General features: G+C 38.5%; 1 protein-coding gene across 1 annotated transcript; it reads left to right on the top strand.

Annotated features, from left to right (window-relative positions):
• Positions 1-296: 296 nt before the first annotated feature.
• LOC140006022 (lysine-specific demethylase REF6-like) lies at positions 297-11,707 on the top strand. Its single transcript, XM_072047547.1, has 7 exons — positions 297-1,440; positions 6,547-6,625; positions 7,036-7,103; positions 7,215-7,365; positions 8,236-8,921; positions 9,181-9,897; positions 10,190-11,707. Exons 1-7 carry the CDS (start codon positions 582-584, stop codon positions 11,473-11,475), a joined length of 3,846 nt encoding a protein of 1,281 aa, XP_071903648.1. The 5' UTR covers positions 297-581; the 3' UTR covers positions 11,476-11,707.
• The last annotated feature ends 663 nt before the right edge of the window (positions 11,708-12,370 follow it).

Genomic DNA, 12,370 nt, shown 5'->3' with positions numbered 1-12,370 from the left:
TCACATGTTTTCACTCCACTCTCTCTCACACACTGTACACTCTCATTTTCACCTTTTCATCCTCTGTTCTGCCTCTTACTCACTCAGCCCCTCCCCTGTTCTCTCATTCCCTGTTCCCCATAAAAAACAGAGCACAAAATAAATCAAACCCCCCACCCCCAAAAAAAACCCCCACAAAAAGATTTTTTAAGAAAAAAGGAAAAAAAAAGAGGAAAGGAATAGGTCAGTAGGTCACCCTCTTTCTCTTGCTGGCACTGAATTTATATTTGATATCAAATCCTAATAGAAAAATGAGAGAATAGAGAATCTCAACAGCTGCTCTCTGCCCTTCTTTCTGGCCTTCTTTCTTTCTCTTTCTCTCTAGAATAAACCCCTCAACCAAAAATGCTACTACCCCTTTGAACCCCAAGACAGATCTCTAACATATTTCAGCCATGCAACTGCACAAATTTACACCAAAAATGTAAAGATTCCCCATTTTTGGTGTAATTTTGTGTGAAAAAGATTGCATTTTTATCCATTTTTTGAGCTGTTGACAAAATCCCATTTTGCCATTTGGTTAGTTTAGTTAATTTAATTCAATGGCTTCAGAAGCTTCTTCAACCCCAGTTGCCGGTGGAAATATTGAAGTATTTTCTTGGCTTAAAACCCTACCTGTAGCTCCAGAATATCACCCAACCCTAGCTGAATTTCAAGATCCAATTGCTTACATTTTCAAGATTGAAAAAGAAGCTTCCCAATATGGGATTTGCAAAATTGTTCCCCCTGTTCCAGCACCTCACAAGAAAACTGCCGTTTCTAACCTTAACAAATCACTCGTGGCCCGGTCTGGTTCTCCTACATTTACCACTAGGCAGCAGCAGATCGGATTCTGCCCAAGAAAACAGCGCCCTGTTCAGAAACCGGTGTGGCAGAGTGGGGAGAACTATACCCTGGAAGTATTTGAGGCTAAGGCAAAAGCATTTGAAAGGAATTACTTGAAAAAGAGTAGGAAGAAATGTTTGACTCCATTAGAGATTGAAACTCTTTACTGGAAAGCCATTGTGGATAAGCCCTTTTCAGTAGAGTATGCAAATGATATGCCTGGCTCGGCATTTGCCCCGAGAAGGGGTGGAAAGGAGGGGGGAGGCGAGGGGAGTAATGTTAATGCTAATGTGACAGTTGGGGACACTGAGTGGAATATGAGAGGCGTTTCTAGGGCTAAAGGGTCTCTGTTGACCTTTATGAAGGAGGAAATACCCGGTGTGACTTCGCCTATGGTGTATGTTGCCATGATGTTTAGTTGGTTTGCTTGGCATGTGGAGGATCATGACTTGCATAGCTTGAATTACCTGCATACGGGTGCAGGGAAGACATGGTATGGTGTGCCTTGGGATGCGGCTGCAGCGTTCGAAGAGGTGATCAGGGTGCATGGCTATGGGGGAGAGATCAATCCTCTTGGTCAGTTTTCTATTTAGAGCTGTAGAAGTACATTCAAGTAGTTATTCTGTTGAAATTGGCTTCTTTGTTCTTTTATGTTTCATCTACACTCTGTTCTTTATTGAGGAAGTAAAGTTTGTATAAACTCGAGAACTTTGGCTTCTGTTAGGAAATGAACCTGAGAAAAGTTGGAATTATCGATTGCCCATCCATAGCTTATTTGACTGTTCATATATGTTTTCTAATTGGTTCCCCTGTTTCCTTGTGTTGTTGCTGCATTTATTAGATGGCTTTAGAATGTGTTATCTTCACGTCCATTGTGGTTTATTACTTTCATTCTGCAGTGTTGAGATCTTTTACAAATAAGTGGTTCCCCTGGCCCGAATAGCGTGCTCTGTTTTTCGATGTTGGACGCTGTAGCTTTCTTAAATTTGCAAGGCTGTTGATAATTTCATGCATGAGTTTTTAAACTACTTCTTTCCAAAGATATTGCTTGTAATAGAGATTCCCTGTCTAGAGTTTGAGACAAAATGGGATTGACAAGTGCTATTCTGAGGTTTGGACTGTGGATCAATAAGAAGGATCAGTGTGAATAATTCTTTTACTTAAATTAAGTGGCTATCGTTATAGGTACATATAGAAGCTGGACATGGCTGGTTGAGTTTTTTTCTTGATGCTACTATTTGGTTAAAAAATAAAGCATCTTATAACTCATCTGTGAAAGAATAAGTTTGAGCTGTGTGTATGATGAAAAATAGTTTGAGTACAGTGAAATGGGTGCTAAGGTAAGATTAGGTACAATTGGAATCTCTGGAATAATTCTTTTGCAGGAATTGGTGCTTTGCTGTCACACTGTTGTAGCTTTTGGAATTAGTGAAGCTTTTATTGGGAGCCGCGGTGCATAGATCCCGTTAAATGTGTGGATTAAAGAACATCATTTCTTTTAGGATGAGAGCCCAATAACTCAACCATTAAGCTAATATAGACATCTAGGAACCATATTTTGGCATTAGAGGCATTCTGACTTCAAATAAAAACTTATGTTTGCATGATGACTTAACTATCTTGTAAGAGGAACCCAAAGATAACTTCAATTCATGATTTTACAAAATAGAATGAAGACATGGATACTTGTAACTTATCGCTCTAACTTCTAGAAAGAGTAGAGTAGAAAGGACAGATAATGTAGCCAAATGGGGAATGGTCATTGACAAAATCTCTTTGTACCTTTCAATGTTCTATCATGGATGACATTTGCTCCCTAATGATGACGTAGGACACTATCTTAAAGACAACGAGAACAATGGAGATAATAGATAATTCTTCTCATCACAGATATTCATGGATAAGGCCATATTTTGATCTGTGAGTATCATTCAAGTGCATGACATTGCAGCAGAGGCTGAGCATCAGATGCATTCTTGCGTGTTGTCTGTGGGTGGGCGCGAGTGTGGGTAGTGGTTGCTTTCAACAAAAAGGACAATTGTTCTCTCTCTACTGATGGACATGCTTCAACGGCTGATCTGAATGCATGTTCACTTGGTTTCGTCCTGTAGATTGGTGGTAAAATAAAATATGCCGTTTCTTTTTTCTCGAAATTTTTATTGAGAAATGTTTTATTTTTCAGATACCAATCTTTTGGACTTGGGGGTCCCATCGCATGTTTAAAAACATGATCAATTGGGCAAATTACATTTGCTAAGTGGTGAAGTTCTTCATACAATTGGTGGAGTAAATAAGCAAAGAAAATGGAAGGACGAGTATTAATTAAAAGCAGAAGCAAAGAAAAGAGTTGAAAGATTGTAAAAGAAAACTCAGAACTTATTTTTGTGTTGCTATAATTTTCAAAATGCCTACTTAAGCTGCCAGAAAATCTTGCATTATCTTGATTTCGAGCTCATGACTTCCATCTTAGTTAATTATAAACAAGCCTCATAATCTAGTAGTTTGCTCTGTCTTGGGCCCAAGCTTTATGTTAAAGGACACAATGTTGTGCCTTTTGAAATCCTTAATTTGCTTGTCCTTCTCAACATATCAGTGATCATTGTTAATACTGATGCAAATATTGGACAGATGGGAAGATAAAGTAATATGGCTTGTAGTGAAATGTGGGTAATATTGCTGGGCATAGAAGCATAATATGGACAAATTGATGCTTTAGATAGTGTGGAATGAAAATTTTGTTGAACTTGATTTTGAAAATTCTAATCTCTCCTTACTGTATTGTACAGTTTGTTGATTATAATTATTACATATTTATTATTGTTCTATATGCATGTGCTATCTGTATTGGCCTGAGAGCTAATGTCTACTCTTGTTTGTCTCGGAAACTTTTGGGACTGGGATGCTCTTGTCAATGGTTAGACGGATGGGATCTCCCCTGTGCTACGTACAGTGCCTTTTTTGTTTACAAACAGTCAAGCTTCAACCTAGTTATTAGGTTCCATCTTCTAGAGAAAAGAACAAAAAATCAAGACACTGTTTGGTCTTAGTCCTTAGTGGAGGAGAGTTCACATGCTCACTATAAGGGGTTGTGCTGTAACTTGGTAGCTTTCATAAATGTAGCAGATCACATGTAGTAAAAACGATTTAGAATTTAAAAGTGTTGAATATTATCGCTATGCCTGAGACAAAAATATAGACCAGTCTTACCCCTAAAAATGCTACCTAGATGGACTACTTATCCTTCTTAAATCATTTTTTTGCTTCTTGGCTGGTTTAGAATTGAATACCTTTTATTCTACAATTTTGGCCTCCATCACGTTTCATTTAATTTTACTACTTGTAGCTTAAGAAGGATAAGTAGTCCATCTAGATAGCATTTTTAGGGGTAAGGCTGGTCTATATTTTCGCCTCTGGCATAACGATAAGATTCAACACTTTTAAACTTGATAATTCTGTTGTTGTGCTCTTTAGAGCTGAGGAATGGTAAAACCAGGGCTTTCTCGTAGTTTGACCTAGAAACCTAGACCAGTCGTGAATAAAGCATAATGGCGTCCTTTTGCCCAGCCCCAAGTCAGTTGTTGTTATACCAAAAACACTACTCCATGCGATGGCTTTAGAGGCAGTGTCAGTTGAATGAGATTGAAAGAGAACTTGAGTGGATGCCTGAACAAACTTGTGAACCAGAATTCATGGGACCTCATGATGTAATGATAAAGTTGTCTAAGCCTATCACAAAGTTGTGGACACATCAGAAGGCAGTTAAAAATTCCACAGTTCTGTTGATTAACTTAATTCAATGTTGTGATGTTCTCCTTAACCGCAATGTTTATTGTGAGGCATAGGGTTGATTGTGTTGCAACCATCATTACCATCTTCTTTTGATAATTAACCTAGTGTTTGACAGAATTTAGACTTACTGTAGAAGTTGAATTGAAATCTTCTGGTTGATCCTTGGTACCTGGTCTATTGATTCGAGTAGTGGTTGTCAAGCTAAGCATTCAGTTTGAATGAAAATTCACAAGGTGTTTATTGGTTATCATAGAATACCTGATTTAGTTCACAAAGAAGTTTCTTTAAAGTAGTTTGCATATGTATCCAGGAATGGAGTTATTTTTTTTTTTCCGGTTTTAATTCTGGGAGAGATTTTGAGAAGCTTCATAGAGCACAAAAGGATCTATCTGTAAAAGGACTGGATCAAACGTATTGAATACACTCCTCATGGAAGGAGTTGAAAGAAGGCATGAGAAGGCTTATTGGGCATACTTTGAAGCTAGGAAGTTATACAAAACCCAGTCCAAGTTTTGTGCATCTGGAGGACAATGACTGCTAGAAAGTTTTATTGCAAAAGAAGATATAGTTCATGTGCACTTCTGGATTGATAGTAATTCCGAGCATTCGAGGATTCAAATTTCTCAATGCTTTGTGTTTGAGTTTTATTTATTCTGATTCATGTTTGCTTTTTGTTTGTAATTCTACTGTTGTTTATGTCCTTTGAATTTAAATTCTTGGAGGAAAATAGAAGTAGATTCCAATTAGGTAGGATAAAACTTTCTTTTCATTTTTGTTATTCGATACAGGTTCATACGAAGCTCAAGGTTGGCACTATATTCAAGTTTTTCTCTAGGCATTTTCTCGAACATAATCTCGAACATAAATTTCCACAATTAATGAATTTGTGCTTCCACCATTTGTAAAATTTGTGTTGCCCAAAGTCCTCTTTGTGAAACAATTTATGATTGCAGCAATATTGCTGTGATAAAGTTTTAGTGCCAAATCAATCACCATCATGTTGCTTACAAGGGTAGGATGCTAGTGACTAGGTAAAATTGGTAAATGGACAGATCCATCGAATAAAAATCTTAACCATCAGATTAGGACACTCGCTCAAGCACATATAGATGTCTGAGGGTGTTTCTTGGGTTGTCCGAACTGATTTATGTTAGCTGATAAGGTTCACTCAGAAATGCTGGATTTGAGATTGATCTTATTTAGCTGGATGCATTGTTGAAGATGGATTACTTCAGTGTTTATTTTTTCTATGAAATCATTACACCAGATACTAATTTAACATCTATTTCTAGAATTTAAAGAGTACAAGCTCCACAAAGGAGGAGGATGTTTTGATTGCCTGTTAATGATTGGCTGGGTTGGATTGGTATTTCAACTGTGGTGATTGTATGTTTTGTGAGGACTAAAAAATTTATTCAAACGGGAGCTATGACATGTGGAAGTATTAACAGAAGTTTAGGGGTCTGTTTATTTGAATGCTACAGAAAGACCATATGCCAAATGATTTATCTCAGGGGCTATGTTGTAACGGATCCTAAAATGACTCATCAACTTAGATGTACTAACTTGCCCTGTGAATTCTCTAAGTGAAGTGTTTCATCTAAATTTTTAGGAATAATTTCGCTTGGTGTAGCTAAAAAAGTATTGAAGGCCAGCAAAAATGGATCTCCACAAAATTCCTTTTCTTTCTGTTTTTCTTATACTTTGGATGGCTTCTCACAGAAAGTTCCTAACTGTTGTGGTTGGTACAGAAGTATTTACTTGTCTTTTTGGGTTTCTGATAACTTTTCTTGTTAAATTGGTAATTTGATTGCTATACGTGTGTGTTAGAATTTCCCCCCTTTTTCCCACATCTTATTCAAGTAACTAGGGTTTTATGATATATTCTTTCAGTTACGTTTTCAACACTTGGTGAGAAGACCACAGTCATGTCACCTGAGGTACTTATTGATGCGGGTGTTCCATGCTGCCGGTGAGTTCTAGTCTTACAACAGATTACAATGTTTGTTTCACATTAATGCTCTGAGGACTGTGGTTCCTTAAGAGTGGAATAGTTGACCGTTAGCTTTCGAGCTTCACTTTGACCCTGCCACTTCTGAAAGGAATAAAATCATGTCAGTTACATATAGGTTCATTGGCATCTGGTAACTCGCTTAAAAGGAAAAAAGTACATCAATAGAAATGCCAAAATAGAGGTGACTAATGGAAGCAAATTTTCTGATGGCATGGGACAGCAAATTTCTACTTAATTACACATTATTGTGGCAAAAGCCTTGAAAAAGATCTAGCTACCATTGTAGGCTCTTGTAATATAAGTTCTACTACAAGTTGCTTCTTTTACCGTTGGGTTTTTGCAGCTTATTTGCCCATGTTTTGTATTAGGTTGGTGCAAAATGCTGGAGAATTTGTTGTTACTTTTCCAAGGGCCTATCACTCAGGGTTTAGTCATGGTAATATAATTCTTCATTTAATTCGTCTCTTATCTCCTTATCTCCCCTTGAAGGATGGAAAGATTGTAGAATGTCTAAGTATTCCTATACATTTCATCTCTTAAAACACAGGGTTTAACTGTGGTGAGGCTGCTAATATTGCTACTCCTGGATGGCTCACTGTTGCAAAAGATGCTGCAATTCGTAGGGCTTCAATTAATTGTCCTCCAATGGTTTCCCACTTTCAGTTGTTATATGATCTGGCACTTTCATCTTGTTCAAGGTTTGTTCTATTGTAATGGGTAAAAATTTGTGCTATCTTGTAGTTTGGTTTTGTGAAAGTTTCTCCTATGGTCTTTCCTTTGGTTGTGGCTTCTCATTTTAGTCTGGGGTTCGAATGCGGAGGTTTTGGACTCTTTGAGGTTTCCATCATAAACTAATCAATTACAATTTGCCCAGTGTTTGGATGGAAGTATTCCTTAAAGTATGACATGCCAAGATTTGGCCGAAACTGAAGGAGCATATCTAATAAATGAAAATTGTCATTTCACTCTTTAGTGGGGGCACATTCTATTTTTTATTGGTAATTATCAGTATAATGTGAGCTTCTTTGGTGCCTTAAATCTGTTAGCTTTACTCTTAGCGTGTTTCCATTCCTTTTTGCTGAGTTTTTCTGAAGTCTAGACCATCTTCCTGCTTTATGGCGATTTACATCTTCAATTTCTGTTCCTCAACCTTGGGGACGAAGTCATCTTACCTTTTGTTTTATTTTTCCTATAAAGTGGATATTGAATTTTTCTAGTCATACTGATAGTCTCAGATATTGAACTGGTTCCAGAAAGTGCAAGAATAAATTTTTTTTTGGGGGGGGGGGGGTTGTGTATGAATGCATCATTTTTCTGGCCAGTTTGGGCATGCAATGCAATTTTTTGGGGGGAGATTCTTGTGATGAAAAGTTGATTTAGAAATGTCAGAACTTTTTGATGGAAGATAGTGTAAACGTGTCTTCTATTGAAAAAAAAATCACCTCTTATAACATCAATCTTGTCTTACAGAACTGTCAGAACTAGTTTATGCAAGTGTAAAACATGATTTCTAGAAAAGGACCTACTCTGGATGCTTCTATAGCTTTTAACAATTTTTTTTGGGGCAGAGTACCAAGGGGGGTTCGCATGGAACCACGGAGTTCACGGCTAAAGGATAAGAAGAAAGGTGAAGGAGAAATGTTGGTAAAAGACCTATTTGTACAAGATGTGATGCAGAACAATGATCTACTTTATATGCTGGCTGAGGGATCTTCAGTTGTAATTCTTCCTCAAAATTCCGTTGTCAGTTCTTTTAGCTCAAATTCAAAAGCTGGTTCGCAGTCACAGGTACAGCCTGGGTTGTTTCCCAGTTTGGGCAGTCCAGACCTCATGATGAAAACAACAAAAAGCTTACTTTCTGAAGGTATTGTGCAAGAGAGGAAAAGGGGAGTCCTGCAAGGGACAGGATCCTGTTCGATGAAGGAAACTGTTTCTCCTTCCTGTTTTGATAAGAGGCTTCCTTGTTCAGTTAGAGGTAATGAATTTTCAGCTCTAGCTTCTGAGTCCAAGAACATGGAAACTGAAAAAGGCAGAGCTTCTCGGGGTGATAGGTTATCAGAGCAGGGGCTCTTTTCATGCGTCACTTGTGGGATATTGTGCTTTGCTTGTGTTGCTATAGTTCAACCAACAGATGCAGCTGCAACTTACCTGATAACAGCTGATAGGAGCGAATTTAAGGACTGGGGAGAAACCAGTGATGTCTTAACTGTTGTTAATGGAGATGAAGTTCCGCCTAAGTCAGATTCTTGTTCAGGTACTCCTCTGAAGGAAAATGTTGACACTGGCTTCCCATTTTTATTCTAGAGTAGATTGATTTCTTGAAGTGTAATTGTTTTGGTGGATCAAGTAATCAAAATTAGTGAATGGGATGTCGCAGCAAATTCATTCAACTGTCTGTCCATTTGTAAATGTGAACTTAGAACTGTTACTTATCCATTTTTGAATTCTGTCTAGACGTGGGTTAAATCTGTCCAGCAGTTGTGACTGATGAGTTTTCATGTATTCCATTGCAGGATGGATGTACAAAAGGAACCCAGATGAACTCTTTGATGTCCCAGTGCAATCTGGTGGTCTGTATCAGTCAGTCGATGATGAAATTGTTGGACTGATTCCAAATACAGAAGCACAAAAGGACACTTCATCCCTTGGTCTATTGGCTTTGACATATGGTAATTCTTCTGACTCAGATGAGGATGATGTTGATGCGAATAATCATACTGAAGCCTGCCAGAACGAAGCTAAGGATTGCTCGCCAGAAAGTGGATTGCATTGTCATGATGCTGGACTTCACGAAGGAGGATCCAGAAACAATGTTATCTCCTGTTCAGAGTTTAGTTGTGCAGATGTGGTTCCTCTCCAAATTATTGGCTCTTCTGACAAACAAGGAACTACAAAATCTACATCTGAGAGTAGACGACATCCACCTCCGGATGGGACTATTGAGTACAAGAGACGAAGTTTTCCATCGATGGAGATAGATAATTTAGCAGATAGGTGTAGGCATCAAGTCAAAGAACAAGATGCCTCGTCTCCTTCCCCATTAGCCCACAAGGCTGAGACTATAACATCCACTGCCATAGTAGAGTTTGAGAACAAAACTTTGCCATTTGCCGGAAGACCTGATGAAGATTCTTCAAGGATGCATGTATTCTGTCTTCAGCATGCTGTACAGGTAGAAAAGCAGCTTCGGTCTATTGGTGGGGTTAATGTTTTGCTCCTTTGTCATCCAGGTGAATATCTGTCTTGTAGATGAATATAAATGCTTTTCTAGTACCGCTCTAACACAATAATTCCCGCCAACTTTAAAAAAGAAAAGGAAGTAAATCCTTGACGTTTAGTGTCTGCCACATTGAACTCTCTCTTTGCGATGAGGGGTAGCCATGCTATGCTCTTGGAAAACTCTGAAAAAAGGACAGAAGAAAGTAATAAATGAAAGTGGTAAATTGGGAAGTCAAAAGGAGCATCTCATTGGTGTGCTTTTCCTGAAATTTTGTTCTTCTTACTATTATTACTTCTATGCAGACTATCCCAATGTAGAGGCTCAAGCGAAAAAGATGGCAGAAGAATTGGGGGGTCATTATGTTTGGAGTAGTATTTCATTCAGGCAGGCATCAAAAGAAGATGAAGAAACTATACAAGCAGCTTTAGAAAGTCAAGAAGCAATACATGGAAATGGGGATTGGGCAGTAAAACTAGGCATTAATCTCTATTACAGTGCCAGTCTTAGTCGCTCTCCTCTCTACTCTAAGCAAATGCCATACAACTTTTTGATATACAATGCATTTGGCCGAAGTTCTCCGGTGAATAGCCCAACAAAGGATGACTCTCTTGGGAATTGGCCAGGCAAACCAAAAAAGACTGTTGTTGCTGGGAAGTGGTGTGGAAAAGTCTGGATGTCCAATCAGGTTCACCCTTTCCTTGCTGAAAGAGATGAAGAAGAACAGGAGAGAAGCATTCCTTCCTGCATGAAGGCTGATTTGAAGCCTGAGAGACCTTTGGAAAGCACCCATGTGCAGACTGGTGAAACAACTGCTAGAACTTGCAGGACTGGGAGAAAGAGAAAAACTGCAGCAGAAATTAGGCCGGCTGTAAAAGCTAAATCTGCAAAAGTTGAAGAGCGAGATAAAGCTGCCGAAGATTCTCCAGTCAACCATTCTCAACATCAATGCAAAAGCAACCGGAGGAACACGCAAAGGAAGAAAGAGAATGTTGAGTCTAGCAACAAAGGCAACAAAGTTGTGAGGAACAGGAAACAGTTCAACTTAGAAACTGAGGAAGAGCAGGAAGGTGGGCCTAGCACACGGCTGAGGAAAAGAGCTGAAAAGCCTAGTAAAGGTCAGGGAGCCAAATCTCTTGAAACCAAATCAGTAGCAAAGAAACAGCCAAATGGCTTGAAGGCAAAGAAGAGTCCTGCTGGCTCTAACAAGATGAAGGTAAAGGATGAGAAGACTGAGTATCCATGTGATATGGAAGGTTGCACCATGGGATTTGGTTCAAAGCAGGAGCTTGTATTACATAAGCGCAATATTTGCCCAGTAAAGGGCTGTGGTAAGAAGTTCTTCTCCCACAAGTACTTGGTGCAGCATCGCCGTGTTCACGTGGATGATCGCCCGCTGAAGTGCCCCTGGAAAGGCTGCAAGATGTCATTTAAGTGGGCATGGGCTAGGACGGAGCACATTAGAGTTCACACTGGTGCTCGTCCTTATGTCTGTGCTGAGCCAGGCTGTAACCAGACATTTCGATTTGTATCAGATTTTAGCCGTCACAAGAGGAAGACGGGTCATTCTTCTTCGAAGAAAGGCAGCTGATGCATTAACTGATTCTTGATGTTGTAATTTAACATGACTGATAGAATCTTTTCCAATTAACGCAGATAGGGGTAGGTGAGGATTAGCATGCCCATGTAATTCTTCCTAGGGTACAGTTAGGTCTGCTTTGTTTGGGGTTCCCAATTGGCTCCCCCCATTTACTGAAGTAGATCAATTGTTTCAGCATTGACAGCAAATGGAACTCTGAAAAGGAGAAGAATTCAATTCCAAATTGTAGGCTAACTGTAAGTTAAAACTACTTTTTTGATTATTTCCCTCATTGTAGAGATTGTAGACAGAATCATGGATGAGGTGTCCCGGACATTGCAAGTGTATCTTAATCGTCAAATCCAGAACAAAAGTTTTAAGAAAGTTGTGTTCTGCAGATTCCAATCTCCATAAACACTACTGTTTCAGTCTTCAAATCAAAGTCTGATCAAGTTTTCCTGTATGGTTTTAGTAGGTTATGCGGTCAAGGGCTATGGGTTGCAATCATATGTATTTTCTTGATCATGGATTGAAACTTAATCATATTTGCTTCATTATTTTCTTGATCTTCGATTGAAACTTTGTCTTGAATACGATGTGTCTGAACGATATATACAAATACAGAAATATATATAAATACGAAAACTCTTAAAAATTAGGAGGGCTATTTTTTAATTTGTGTTTATCGTACCAGTCATTTGTTAGTCAGACTTAGAGGTGCCAAAATGGGTGACTTGGGCGGGTTTGGGTTGGGTAAAATGGGTAATGGGTATAAGTGAATTAATCCATTTATATCCATTTAATTAAATGGGTATAAATGGGTAAGTCAAAAAATGAATTGGGTAACCCAATTACCCATTTATAATTCATTTATTTTAACTTTTTGTAAACTCATTTAAATTCATTT

The sequence above is a fragment of the Coffea arabica genome, chromosome 4e, assembly GCF_036785885.1.
Source record: "Coffea arabica cultivar ET-39 chromosome 4e, Coffea Arabica ET-39 HiFi, whole genome shotgun sequence".
In the NCBI taxonomy this organism is placed as follows: Eukaryota; Viridiplantae; Streptophyta; class Magnoliopsida; order Gentianales; family Rubiaceae; genus Coffea; species Coffea arabica.
The sequence above is the reverse complement of the archived record's forward strand: the minus strand, read 5'-3'. Positions and strand labels throughout refer to the sequence as shown.

Excerpts from the sequence above, each read along its gene's own strand:
- LOC140006022 (XM_072047547.1), top strand. The coding sequence starts at position 582 with ATGGCTTCAGAAGCTTCTTCAACCCCAGTTGCCGGTGGAAATATTGAA. Across the intron at positions 7,104-7,214 it reads TCACTCAGGGTTTAGTCATG|GGTTTAACTGTGGTGAGGCT; the intron begins GTAATATAATTC and ends CTTAAAACACAG. Across the intron at positions 7,366-8,235 it reads GCACTTTCATCTTGTTCAAG|AGTACCAAGGGGGGTTCGCA; the intron begins GTTTGTTCTATT and ends TTTTTGGGGCAG.